Below are 15960 nucleotides of genomic sequence, written 5' to 3'. Positions count from 1 at the left end.
GAGACTGAGATTGAAAAATACGAAAACTATACAGTCAAAAGCAGTAACAACATTTCTTCTAAGGTTCTTCGAATTGAAGAAGATAACAGACTATGTGGCTATCATCTCTGCGGGACTACAGCTCTTTTGATTGTGTAACAACAAGCAAACCTGCTTATTTAGAACCCACCGCATGCATATTTTGGAGCTCTCAGACAGACAAGCCATTCCAAGCACCTGCCAGGTCAATGCGCAATGCTCATGGGTTGTGGACCTCCTATGGTTTGTCAGCTGAAAATAGAGCTTCATATAATAATTGAATGTTACAGCACAGAAGCGAACACTTTGTTGGGTTTAATGTCCACCCGACATCCGTCGGTCTTGATGGCACAACCATTCTTGTGATGAAATTTATCAATTTTAATCTAAGGTGCTTTGCTTCACACCTGTGCTAACTTCATGTCCCCCTCTCCCAAGCTTCGGCTGCTGTGTCACAAATTACAAATGTCATCTTCTTCTTCTTCAGCTTCTCTCTATCTCTCCTTTCCTCTCTCCCTCTCTTTCTCTCTCTCACACACACTTTCTCCCCCTTCCTTCCCTCCTCAACAGCAAAATACAATGTACGTACTGTGAATAACTCTGCTGCAACTGGCTACGAACTAGCACGTGAGTCTCAATGTACACACATTTATACATACTGATGCCAATTGAGACGTTTTTTTTTTAAGCCCAAGTCTAATTTTGCTGAAAATTGCGATGAAGCTCTTTCTATGCTCCCTATCGTCGAAAGTTAAATGAGTTGGAGGGCTTGTCCTGTCGAGGTTTGCCAAAAGGATCTCGGTCAAGTTGGTACCATTCATGGAAACTTAAGATCGCATGAAAAGAATGACAAAAAAGAACCTCTCCTGTCATGTGTCTGAGAAACTTGCAATGTAATAATCTTTCCATTGTATTTGATATTCGGACGACAAATTATCTTAATCATATACTGAGAGAGTTACTCTCACCGCTATAAGGGAGAGGTGAAGCGATGTTTAGGGTGTGAGCCCTTCTTCAAAACAAAGGGACTCATTTTCTGTTATTCCATCTTCCTAAGTCTTGCTTACTTACTTGCTTCTGATCCTGGCAGTCCTCAGAGTAAATGGAGCACATACAGTAATGTGAAAAAGTAAGTACACCCCATGTAAAGTTTTGACTTTTTCAACATATTTCAACATACAGCTATTTGATCTTCATTTCAACAATATTGATAGATAAAGGTGATATAATATAACAAATATCATGAAACATTTACATTTTGTAGTCCATTGTATAATTTAAATAAACATAAATGCAAATTTCGAATGTGGAAAAAGTAAGTACACCCTTGGCTCCAATAGGTGGTATTGCCCGCTTTGGCAGAAACAACCTCAAGTAGGCGTTTCTTATACCTGTCTACCAGTCTCTGACATCGACTGGGCGAAATTTTTGCCCACTCCTCCATTCAGAATTCTTTCAGCTGTGCGATGTTTGAGGGGTTTCTTGCATGCACAGCTCGTTTCAAATACCCCCACAACATCTCGATGGGATTTAGATCCGGGCTTTGACTTGGCCATTCCAGAACCCTCCATTTCTTTCTTTTCAGCCATTCCTTGGTGGATTTACTGGTATGTTTAGGGTCATTGTCATGTTGCAAGGTCCACCTTCGGTTGAGCTTCAACTTTCCGACAGATGGCCTCACATTATCCTCAAGCGCCCTCTGGTACAATGAAGAATTCATCGTGGATTATATGATGGTGAGCTGCCCAGGCCCTGATGCAGCAAAGCTGGCCCAAACCATAATATTTCCACCACCATGCTTTACACTTGGTATCAGGTTCTTGTGGTCAAATGCTGTCTTTGGTTTTCGCCAAACATGTCGTCTCGTACTGTGGCCAAATAGCTCTACCTTTGACTCATCTGTCCAGAGCACATTGTTCCAGAAGTGCTGGTCTTTGCCCAGGTGTTCATTGGCAAACTTTAGTCTTGCCCTGATGTTCTTTCTGGACAGCAAAGGTTTCGTCCTGGCACACGTCCCATGTAGATCAAATTTTTGCAGCCTCTTTCTAATGGTAGACTCGTGCACTTTGACATCAACAGTGGCAAGAGCTACCTGTAGGTCCCGTGATGACATTCTGGGGTTCTTAGAGACTTCTTTCAGCATCTTGCCGTCTGCTCTCGGGCTGAACTTGCTGGGGCGGCCTGGCCTGAACAAGTTGGCAGTTGTTTCGAATCTTCTCCACTTGTAGATGATCTTCCGGACAGTCGAATGATCGATTTCAAATTGTTTGGAGATCTTTTTAAATCCCTTCCCAGACTCGTAGGCATCTATAACCTTCTTTCTGAAGGCCTCAGAGAGCTCTTTTGATCTAGGCATGGTGACGCCGCACATTTCAACAACAAAGAGCAAACCAAACGAAATGTCTGAGGTTTAAATAAGACAGGTTCCTCCAAGATCCTCTCTAACGATGTTCTCATCATTTGCATCTGAGCTGGTGCACCTGATTCTAATTTTAGGTATTTGAAGTAGTGATAAATGTAGGGGTGTACTTACTTTTTCCACATGCGAAATTTGCATTTATGTTTATTTAAATTATACAATGGACTACAAAATGTAAATGTTTCATGATATTTGTTATATTATATCACCTTTATCTATCAATATTGTTGAAATGAAGATCTAATAGCTGTATGTTGAAATATGTTGAAAAAGTCAAAACTTTACATGGGGTGTACTTACTTTTTCACGTTACTGTATGTATGTATATATATATATATATATATATATATATATATATATATATATATATATATATATATATATATATATATATATATATATATATATATATATATATATATATATATATATATACATACACACACACACACACACACACACACACACACACACACACACGTATGTGTGTATATAGTTAATAATGAGTTCTCCAACCTCTTACAATCAAACAAAATAAACTTTTGTTTCCCTCGACATTTCAATCAATAACACGTGCATCCATTGAGTAAAAAAAAAAAACTCCTTCATTTCCCTCCCATATAAATGCTAATTAGGGGTTGGGCTATGCTGGATGACCAATCACAAAGCAGAATATTCAGAATCTTGACCACAATCGAATCAGTTTGTCCTCGTTACACACACAATCTCTCCACCAAGTTTCGTCTGAATCCGTCCATAACTTTTTGAGATATCCTGCTCACAGACAGACAGGGGTGAAAACATAACCTCCATCCACCATCGGTGTTGACAGAGGTAAAGGATCGTTGTGATGATCTTTGCAAATGTTCTAAGACCTGGACCGAGTTCCTTTTGGCAAAGTAAAAAGTTATGATTGCTCTCATTTCATTTCCCACAAAGCCTGACTTGAGATCCTATCACTTAATGCTTATACATTAACACACATACCCTGGATTAGGACTCCTCAACTGAGGTTCTTTATATGTTTTTTATTTGCTCTTTTTCATACCTGGAATGTTCCAGCCTTGTCTGAGGGATATAGTGCACTTTATTCCAATAAAACCTGCCTTCCATTACCACAATTCCATTTTAATCTCATTTAAACTCTTGTCGTTTTGTTCCTTATTCAGGGCATTTATGTCCTGATTGCTTGTGCCTGATACATGCTGTTTCTTTCAACCGATAGCACTTCAACATTTTTGATTACAAAAGAGTGAGCGGTTAGTCGGAGTAATAACAGAGTAAAATGAACATGAAAAGAATGATTCACCAAATTTTTTTTACAGCCTTGGAGGTTGTTGTGCAGGTTTCCTTCCTTTGGTGATGTAAAATGCATCAATTACGGTTTATAAACGCATTCTTTTGTCAAAGGAATATCAACACTTGGTAATGAACACAAATAATAACCATATCCTGCTTGTGACTCCAGAGATTTGGTTTCTTAATATACAGAAAACGCAAGCAAACATTGCAGGCCATCCATTAAACTATGGAACCCTTTTCAAATTGTCAATGATCTGCACCCATTTTGTATCAAGACCTTCCACCATCCAGCTGACATCCTGCATCCATCCATGCCTTCATCCACCCTCTCAGTTTCTCTGGTAGTATCGTCACTGCTCTTTGGTACTCCGATCCTGATCTGTGAAACTTTCCTCTGTAGGGAAACCTTATTGGCAGTGTCGAGTGGTCATCACCTTGCTCAAAAAAGTTTGAAGACACTTCATTAAAGATCCCTCATCATCGTCACATGAATTTCTTTTTCATCATAATTTGTTTTTTTAATATTGAGTTTGCTTGGACAAGGTCCCACTGTTATCTAACTTTTTTGTGAACTGCACTCGGCTAGCAGATATATCAGAAATGTCTCACAAAATACCAACAAAATCACATGCACTCTCACAGGCTTGTGCCAAATGAAGTATCCTTGATTCCATATTAACCGGCTATGTGTCATGGAACATTATAGTACTGCTGCTCTTTATGGTCCATCCTATCTCTACACACCAGGACTCACGAAGTTCCGCCAGTATGAAATCTGCATCCGCGCTTACACAGCGGCTGGAGATGGCCCGACAACAGTTCCTATGCAGGTGTACGTCGGTGAGGCAGGTAGGTGCACATTCAGTACCTTCAATACTCTCCTCTGTATTTCTAAAACTGGAGTGACATGGAACAACGTGTTCAGATGGCTACACGTTGTGGGTATCTGATGGCCTAAATAGTTAATAGCATAGCACCTGGAAACCCGCCTTAGACACCAGTTGGCAATGACAGAAGAGAGAGAGAAGTGGCAGTGTGCAATGACCACGATTAATTTCATCAGGAAAAGTGGGTCGGGTGCCACGCACACAAATATCAAGGGCAGGGCTGAGCCTAAGAAGACAAGTAGAGCTACATTCAAAGTACACCACCCCCTTGCCAAATAAATTAATATCACATCCTCCAGTGGGCGACATTGCCGGGGTGCCTCCGACGATGCCGCTGTGCAACACATGGAGAGGGAATTGGGAGGGAATGTTAAACAATAATTGATTGATTAATTAATTGATTGATTGTTTTATTAAAATAAAGAAATAATAATCGTAAAATAATTAACTCCTTTAATCAATTGGCGAATAGCATACGTAAATCACCACTGGTTCATCTGAATCTGTAACCTTTTGAAAATGAATTAAGTAATGAATTAAAACATTTGATAATTAATCAATTCATCAATAAATCAAAAATAGATTTACAGCCAAATCACTTGGTCACTATCATGTCCAAATATCAGCTTCCTAGCTCAAAATATTCAGAAATATTGGTCAAATGAGAAAGACAATAAATATGTAATAATTAAGGAATTAATCAATTAATTTATTAATCAAACAACAAAAAAGTACAATTTTTGCCAAAGCACCTGTTCACTATTGTGCCCAAAGTTCAGCTTCCAAGCTCAAAGGATGGCTGAGAGATTGCCCGGACAAACAAACAAGAAAACAAGAAAGAAAGAAAGAAACCGGAGTGAAAACTGAGTACTCCCTTTCAGCGTGCGACACCTTTCAGCGCCCCCATCGGTGCCTGGTGATGACGTCATGCATCACCTGGAGATGGAATCGAGAGGGCGTGGTGTACAACAAACAAGCAAGAAAACAAACAAATGAAAAATCACTCATAGAGTGACACTTGGCAAAAGAAAACAAAGTAGAATGGTACTCAGGAGAGCATCCTTTTGACCTTAAAAATAATTAGAAATTTGAAAAAGTGGTTGACCTTATGGTCTATGTTGAGCTTTTGGCCAATGTTGATCTGCAAAATAGTTGGTGATTGAATTCAATTCGCTTGTATGTAAATCCTATTCAAATTTCAAGTAAATCAGATGAAAATTTAGGATTTTAGAAATTTGAAAAAAGTGGTTGACCTTTTGGCCAATGCTGACCTTTTGGCCTATGTTGACCTTTTGGCCTATGTTGACCTTTTGGCCTATGTTGATCTGCAAAATAGTTGGTGGTTGAATTCAGTTAGCGGTTTTGAAAATTCTCTTCAAATGTGAAGTCAATCGGATGAAAATTGAGGATTTTAGAAATTTTGAAAAAAGTGGTTGATCTTTGGCCTATGTTGACCTTTTGACCTCAAAGATATATAGGATTTTGTGGAACTACGAACTCTGCCATTTGGTGAAGTTTCGTGAAGATCGGTCTAAAATTGTGACCTGTAGGCAAGTATAAGTGAGTGAACAGACAGACAAACAAACAAATGAAAAATCGGTCAGAGACCGAGGACTTGCCGGAATGTACTTTTTTATCGGCCATTTCGGACAAATATGGCAGCCGAACCATGTGACCGATGACGTCATCATTATTTGTTTTGTAAACTAATTTATTCCTTGATGATGCTCAAGAAATTTCATCTTAATCGGATGAAGTTTTGTACTTGTCGAATTATGACGTCATAATGGAGGCACCTATGACATCATCATTAACATATTTTATTCCCCATGGAGAGTTCTTTACAATGAGCCATGTCTCAATTTTTTCTATTCAGCACTTTCGGAGATATAGAGGTGCAAAGTTTTTCTGTTTTTCCAAGATGGCGGCCAAACCACGTGACCGATGACATCATCATTTATTTTTTTTCTCCACCTGTTTATGCCGACATGGCGCTCAAGAAATTTCATCTTGATCGGATGAAGTTTTGTACTTGTCGAATAATGACGTCATAATGGCGGCACCAATGACATCATCATTAACATATTTTATTCCCCATGGAGAGTTCTTTACAATGAACCATGTCTCAATTTTTTCTATACAGCACTTTCGGAGATTATAGAGGTGCAAATTTTTTGGGTTTTTCCAAGATGGCGGCCGAACCACGTGACCGATGACGTCGTCATTATTTTTTTTCTCCACCAGTTTATGCCGTCATGTCACTCAAGAAATTGCATCTTGATTGGATGAAGTTTTGTACTTATCAAATTATCAAATTATGACATCATAATGGAGGCCTTGGGCCAAGGGAGTTAAAAATTGGGCACAGTCTATTCCAGGGCAAGACCTATATGTGTGCAAAGTTTGGCGATTCTACGTGCAACGGTGTAGACGTAGTGCTGTGCACAGACAAGCAGACAGACAGACAAACCAACCGAACAACATACTTGCCGGAATCTTTTCCGGCAAGTAGCAAACACACAAACACACACACCAAAGATCAACATATTTGTCAAAAAAACCTTTTTTTGCCAAGTTACAAACACACATACAAACAGACAAACAGACAAATACACACACACAAACCGGAATGATCAACACACTTGTCAAAAAAAAAAATTGCCAAGTAACAAACAGAGCGAAAACTGAGCATTCCCTTTCAGTTGCACAAGTGTTGTTTAGGTTGCACAGGCAAGACATGACACCTGAGAACAAAGGTATGGTGAGATATTGATTATTGGTGGCCATATTGGATTTATGTAAATGAGCTATTCATCCAATCAAGTTTCAAAGTATTCCAAATGCATCATTTTGTCGAAAAAACCCTTTCTAGAATTTTAAAATTACTTAAATATACAATCTGAGAGCAAAGATGTGTCAAAATATTGATACTTCATGGCCGTATTAAATGTATGAAAATTATACATATTTCCACAACAGAGATTTCTTAGGATTTTTAGAACTAGTACACCCGCTCACGACGGGAGCGGCAAGAAGGGTCATTCCTCTTTGGGGTATATAGATTACAGTCGATCTATGGTCTGGTCTCAAGAACATTGGGGGTGTTCATTTACCAAGTTTCTTGTGGAGAGATCGCCAAGTGGTTTAAGCATTCGAGCAAGCATTGCATTCAAAACAGTTAAGGAACGGCTGGCTTGGCAAGCGCAAGCTAGCTGCTTGGTAAATGAGCACACCCCGGTCTTCCTCCCTTTCAGTTTTGTATCAAACAGCAGGAGCGAGTTTCAAAATTTCGCTACGAATAATGCCACGGTAGCGGCAGAACGGGCCATGTTCTTAAGCCAACATTTGTGGGTTATATAGAGTACAGTAGATCTTCGCTCAGTTCTGCAAATAAACCTTACTTCATGGATGTCGGGATTCCTCCAAATTTCTTAATTTAGTGTTATATAAAGAGCATTAGCGACTGTTTAAAAAGCTGAGCATACGTGTTTGTGGTTTATAATATTTTTACTTTCTATTGCTCCCACAGAAACGCCATTATAACTATAAGCTATTTATACACGTTATCACTGCAGGAAAAACGCCTTGGGGAAGTGGGACATTATTAGTATTAATATTGTTTTGTAATAACATTAACAATATGTGATTATCATTAATTTTGCTATTAAAAGCGTCTTTGGAAAAAACGCCACGATAAATCTTCTTCATTGGAAAAACGCCACGATAAAGCTAATTTAATATTGAACACCTCAGCATGCAACCTCATTGATGGCAATTTCGGGGAAAACCTGCTCGGGGGAGAAAACCCCCTTGGGGAGGGGGGTAAATTAATGCGCTACAACCTTCATTATGTAACCCTTCAGCATCCTGTCAAGTTTGGTTGAGATTGGATAAGTAACGACAGAATGTATTGGCGTCAAAAATTCATCAGACAGACAGACAGACACCAAATGGCATATTTTAGTATGATGATGGTCTTCTGAGCACCCCATATAAATACACTGTGGTAAAAAAAATTATGTTGCAAAAGAACTAGGCGCCAATCCTGGTCGGGTGACCACTCTGGCTCAAGTGGTCGGGGTGGGAATTTGGATTTTGTCCATGATGCTGCTGATAGCTCGCCTACTCTTCGCGACAGACAGCGTGGGTTCATTAACATCCATCAACTATTGCCAGCAGATGGGATGCCGAGTTTAACGGCCATCCGTCCATTCTGCACATTGACGAATCACTCTGCGTGTGAAACACCCGGATGACAGTTTATAGCTTGGCTGAAATTCCAACCCATGCTGGACAACTTAGAGGCAAATTTGTGTACCTCTAGGTCCTCCTGCCACCCTCTTCATCAACCATCCTTGCTCTAGGTGACACATCATGTTTCCTAAGGTTAGAGACAAATTGTTTTTACACCACATTGATTGTGTGCTCCCCTCTCGTTTCGTTTGGCCTGTTATTTTCTGCCTCAATGTATGGATATCTTCAAAAGTAAGACTGACTTCAGTTTGGCATAAAAATGTGCCGAACCACAGCAGGGAATTTCAATCAATGTGGGGCAATGCCGTGCATTTTGCAGCCTTCTTCTGTTTCTTTGGTGACAGGACTATCATCACCCAGCATGGTTTCTGTAACCAGCAGCAGACAATCACAAAAATGTGGACTTGGTCTGCTCTGCAAGTCGAGTTTCCATCAAACAATAAAGAAAGGAAAACTAACATTTTTTTTTCGTTTTTTTGTTTACATATGGCACACACTTCCTTGTAAGTGGCAGCATTTTGTACAGGTGTGCGCAGTGGCTAATGCATTTCATTTTTCACAAAGTCGAAAATAATGAAAATGAAAATGGTCTGGTTTAGAAATTTAGAAGCGGGCGGATTTAGAAGCAGGCGACATAATAGAATAGCACTCAGTAGAGCGCATACCTCCGCAAGGCTGAACAGTTTACGTTTTGTATCCCACTTTTACTAGCCGGATCTGTATCCCGAACTTAACCAAAATATAACCAGCTTGTTCTTATCACCAACCCACTCATCCACCAAGTCTTGTCATAATCTGTCCACAACTTTTGAAATATGCTATATATAATTTTGTGCCTATCTTTCCTCTGTGAAGAATCACAATAAAAATTCTAATATTCAGATCTGGATCTTCACCAAAATCGAATCAGTTCGTCCTTGTCAAACACCCAACCTGACCACCAATTTTCAGCCCAATCCATCCATAACTTTGAGATATTGTGTTACATATCATTTTCAGCCCTATCTCTCAATGGTGAAGAATCACTTTAAAAATCTAGTATCCGGATCCGGACCTTCACCAAAATATCCTGCTCTCAGACAGACAAACAGATAGACAAACAGGCAGACAGATGTGAAAACACAACCCCTGTCCACTTATTATTGGAGGTAATAAACATGAATCCATCAGAGGCAGAATTCTGCTAAGTTGTCCCATCTCTCTTCATGGAGATCACGTTCAATTTTTTATGGAATATCTTTCAAGCCAAAGTTTATATATATATATATATATATATATATATATATATATATACGTATATATATATACGTATATATATATATATATATATATATATATATATATATATATATACACACTGTATATATATATATATATATATATATATATATATATATATATATATATATATATATATATATATATATATATATATATATATATATATACACAAAGAATTAAGTTAAGCACCCCTACACAACGAATTAAGGTAAGCACCCCCTAATATATATTCTTTGTGTATATGTATACATTGGCATATATTCTAAGGTATGTGAGATCAAATAATGATTGGTATGACATTAGCAATTACCCATTGATGAAATTGAGTGATCAAAGTGAAAAAAAGTGATTGGTTGAGTCAGTGATCCGATCACGTGGGTCCTACACACGTTATTGACGCAAAGATCGCTAGAGGTCTTCTCAGAACAATGACTGTACGTTAGAAAACATAAACGTCATCCACACTGTCCGTGATGGACCTATAGCTCCATACTTAAATTGAGGTGAAAATATGCCTAAAATTCCCAAAAAATTTCACCTTAAATTATTCAGAATAAAATATTGAAAACGGCATGATTGTTATGTTTTTATGTGACCATAATATCACTTCTCCAGAAAATATAGCAATATCATGGGTATATTACACTGTTTTGACGACAACAAACTTGTAATGTGCGAGGTTGTAAAAAAACGGGGGGGGTGCTTAACTTAATTCTTTGTGTATATATATATATATATATATATATACACTGTATAAATATATATATATATATATATATATATATATATATATATATATATATATATATATATATATATATATATATATATATATACACTGTATATATATATATATATGTTCAAAACACACCTGGTCACAAGTGTGCCGCACTGACCGGGTCCTCAGTCGAGGTCCTCAGCATCATCCCGTTTCGGCCCTTCAACCTCGATACGGTCAGCTAAGGTGGGCCAGCAAGGGCACATACATATCCACATGCACATGCTGTGGATGCACATACACATCCACATTCCCTATATATTAGGGTGGCCAATTTTTATGTAGTATTTTTCTGTTTTTCCTTATATCGCACACCCTCTCATTTTAGGGGGTTAGGTGAAAAAATAACAAAGTAAAAATTTTATGGCAATCCATCAAGATTAAGCGGTCTCCCATAACCCTCTAAAAGTACTCTGTGTGACAGCATTCGGTGAAATTTCTGGTGTTCATAACTTTTTTTCTTTTCAGACAATTCTTGTCAAATTTACACCAGCCTCCATGTGGACCAAGATCTTACTTTCCACATAGAATTCCACTATGTGGAGCACTCGATCAATCACTGTTGAGCAGCACTCGTTCAATCGACGGCTGCTCTTTCTCGCATGGCGTCACCATATGTTTGAGATATATGCAGCCGCTGTGTTCGATAATTTGTTTACCTCAAAGGGACCAAAGATTGAGCTTTTTCGTTGACTCAAGTCACAGTGGGATGTTATCGACAAGTCTAAGTTTGATGCTCTTGATAGCGACGAGGCTGGTGCAGGTAGTTTGAGTGCATCAGAGAAAGCATGGCTGGAATCTCGCCGTACTCTTGTTATCCATAACCTTCAACAACACCTGGAGACTGTCCAACCTCGTGAAGACTACCTAGAGTTCGCGAGACTCACACTTTGGCTCCTGAGAGAGGATATGGACATTGGTACAGGATTTTGGGCTCCTGGTGCTTATCACCACGCGAGATGGATGGCAAAAGGGATTTATTGTCTTTAAATCTTTGGATTTCGCCATCAATTCCACATGAGCAAGCGCGAGATGGACTCATTGCGACGAATTTGTTTGTTTGTTAGTGCAATATATGCAAGCTTCTGGTTTGCAGCACCTTTGGCGACAGCTGCTCCTACAAATGACTTATTAATGCCACAGCTGATCGAAGATTACCAACAAGTTGACAGCAAAATTGCCAGAGTCGCAGAAAATAAAATGCGGCTGCACTTGTGGTACCTAAGTGAGGACCTTGCAGCACTGCCTTTGTTCAGCGATGACAGCACTGATGAAGATAAGGGGGCTATCGTCAATGCTCTGCAGAGAGATCCACTCCCAGAAGATGTTCGACGTATGGCTCCAAACAAGATACCTGAGTTCCGGAACCTTTCGGTGGCACAGTTTGTCACACAGCGCTCGCTCAACCTCTTTGAGTCACTTCATTTGTCACAGGAGTTCCCGACGGCCGCAGTAGACACATGGTTCGAGCGTGATGACTACATTGCAGCGTGCAAGACTGTTCGTGCGCTGAAGGTGGTGAACGACAGTGCAGAACGTGCAGTCAAATTGGCTACTGACTTTAATGAAGTCCTTACCAAGAATGACCAGCAGCGCCAGCTCCTCTACCAGGTCGTTGAGCATCACCGGAAGCTTCTGCCAACCTGTACCACTAAAAATCAACTGGTCAAGAGCACCAAGTAACACTGACAGCTTGACTGCCCTGGCACCATTGTTTTTTTTACCAAACAGATTTTGTTTTGAAACACTGTTTTTGTTTTTGTTTGTGTTAAAAGAATGCAGTTTCACATTCACAATTATTTAAATAGAGTGTGTTTGATTTTGGACTCGATGATGTTCTTCATGGGGGACTTTGGGGGCCATTTGTGGGTCAATGGGGATGATGTGTTTTTTTTAATATGAAAGGACTTATTAGAAAGCTATATTTGGGTCCACATGGAGGCTGGTGTAGATTTGAAAAGAATTGGCCCAGAGAGAAAGAAGTTATGGACACCAGAAATATCAACGAATCCGGTCTTCCAGAGTACTTTCCGAGGGTTGTGGGAGACCACTTACTCTTGTTGGATTGCCCTAAGATTTGTACTGTGCTATTTTGTCATCAAGCAACCTCAAATGAGAGGGTGTGCGATATAAAATGCAAACATTTAATTTTTCGGGCCACCCTAATATATATATATTGCATACATACATACACATACATACAAATATCTACATACATACATATACACATACATACATACACATACATGCATACACATACATACACATACATACATACACATACATACACATACATACATATACATACACATACATACATACATACATACACATACATACATACTCATACATACATATATCTACATACATACATACACATACATACATACACATACATACATACATATACATACATATATCTACATACATACATACACATACATACATACACATATGTACATACATACACATACATACATATACATACATATACATACATGCACATACATGCATACACATACATACATACATACATACATACATACATACATACATACATACATACATATACACATATACACATACATACATACACATACATGCATACACATACATACAAATATCTACATACATACATATACACATACATACATACACATACATGCATACACATACATACATACATACATACATACATATACACATACATACATACACATACATGCATACACATACATACAAATATCTACATACATACATATACACATACATACATACACATACATGCATACACATACATACACATACATACATACACATACATACACATACATACATAGACATACACATACATACATACATACATACATACACATACATACATACTCATACATACATATATCTACATACATACATACACATACATACATACACATACATACATACATATACATACATATATCTACATACATACATACACATACATACATACACATACATACATACACATATGTACATACATACACATACATACATATACATACATATACATACATGCACATACATGCATACACATACATACATACATACATACATACATACATACATACATACATATACACATATACACATACATACACATATACACATACATACACATATACACATACATACACATACATATGCATACACACATACATACACATACATATACATATACACATACATATACATATACATATACACGTACATATGCAAATAATTGATGTGTTGGGCCCTTTACAATTTATGGTCCAGGAAGAGAAGTCATTCCGACCAAGGAGATAATTGTCAGAAGTTGATAATATCTGTCAAATAGTGTTTGATGTAAAAATAGTAATTACTCGTCATCATTTCCTCCAGTCATTTGCTGTTCCGGCTACATATACAAATTACAGATATCTATGTGAAAGCATCCACTGAGCACTAACACTCGAATGTTAATTCTCACCATCAACAGTTTCTCTCGCATTTGGGTGCTTTCCCATATGCCATTGGCATATTGTTGTTGTTTTTTTAATCTTCTTATCCTTAATGATTTCCCATCAAATGGTTATAATTGAGAACGCACTAATTATTCAATGAATTGTTGTTAATTGTGAATGATTGGAAAGGTCATGATTGTGTTTGGATTGTGGCCTATAAAGCTTTTGATGTGCTTTTAATTCCTTTTCCAGTTCCTTCTGCACCACCGCATAGCCTCACAGTGAGGCCTGTGAGTTCTTCCCAGCTGGAACTTACCTGGGAATCTCCTACCTCTGACTCACAGCACTGTATCATACAGGGATATAAGGTAGCTCTATTATGTGTTTGTCGCTGCTCATTAATGTCAGAAGGATGGGGGTGAGGAAAAGAAGACAACATAATGATCTCACATGTTGTGTTTATATTGCTCCAATCGGCCGAGCGGAACCAGGCCTGCGGAGATGACAAGCCCGGCCAGGCCTAGCTTAGCTAATATCCCGTAAACTGATGCTGACTCGACGCTTTGCTCTGCCCTTCTTGTCCTGAGCCTTGCGAGAGACCTGTGTGGTTCCTGCCGATTTGGATAATCACGTTTGTTTGAAACTCCTATAAACCCACACTACCGGCCTTCCCAGGAGGAACTGCTGGCCATTCAATCACACCATAAATACATTCAATGCTTTCTTTTCTGAGCCTTTCAATTATTTGAAGTTGACATTGAATTTTGTGCACAGTTATTCCACCAAACTGGTCACCTCATGCACGTTTTGGACTCTTTTATTGTGTAAAAACGAATTCATTATGGATGCAAATTCATGTGATGCAAAATCCCAGGTTGCTCCACGTGTGTTGCTGGTTTTTGAGTTCCTCATTCCAGCACGACAAAGTTTTTTCCCAGACCAGAAACTTTGTGCTGTACTGTTTTATGAACCTGCGCTCGCGAAGCGAAAATCAGGGTTAGACATTCGGGTGCGTACGTGTGGGGTGTCTTGATTTTAAAAACTCATTTTCTCGGCAACCGTTGGGTCTCGGCAACTCGGCAACGAAATTTTACCGTATGAGTGCCCCCACCTGTAAAATTTATTTTGACGTTATAGGGCACGTGGTACGGACGCCATCTTGGAAATACGTTACACCTCTATATCTCCCAAACCGCTCAATGGAAAAGTTGAAACAAGGATCATTGTCAAGTATTCCCCATGGGGAATAAGATATGTTGATGCTGATGTCATCGGTGCCTTCGTTATGACATCATAGTTCGACGAGTACAACTCTTGATCTGATCAGTATGAACAATAATTTTCCTCTGCAACTATTAGTCCGATGGACACTAAATTTATATCACAGGAGTGCATCCTCCTGTAGAATTGTTTTTTGATAATTAGGACGTCATAGGTCATGTGGTACATGTGCCATCTTGGAAAAATCGAAAAACGTTGCATTTCTATATCTCCGAAACCGCTACATGGAAAAAATTGAAACATGGCTCATTGTCAAGTACTCCCCATGGGGAATAA

General features: G+C 38.7%; 1 protein-coding gene across 1 annotated transcript in view; it reads left to right on the top strand.

The window, feature by feature from the left end:
* Window positions 1–15960, top strand: part of SDK2 (sidekick cell adhesion molecule 2) — a 990523-nt gene that overhangs the window by 865060 nt on the left and 109503 nt on the right. The window contains exons 34-36 of the mRNA XM_068126284.2: window positions 589–645; window positions 4487–4588; window positions 14656–14771. Coding sequence (XP_067982385.2) covers window positions 589–645; window positions 4487–4588; window positions 14656–14771 — 275 coding nt within the window. The remainder of the gene's footprint in view (window positions 1–588; window positions 646–4486; window positions 4589–14655; window positions 14772–15960) is intronic.

The sequence above is a fragment of the Myxine glutinosa genome, chromosome 10, assembly GCF_964187855.1.
Source record: "Myxine glutinosa chromosome 10, kmMyxGlut1.1, whole genome shotgun sequence".
Classification (NCBI taxonomy): domain Eukaryota; kingdom Metazoa; phylum Chordata; class Myxini; order Myxiniformes; family Myxinidae; genus Myxine; species Myxine glutinosa.
Note: the sequence above shows the minus strand (reverse complement) of the source record. Positions and strands in the feature narration are given on the sequence as shown.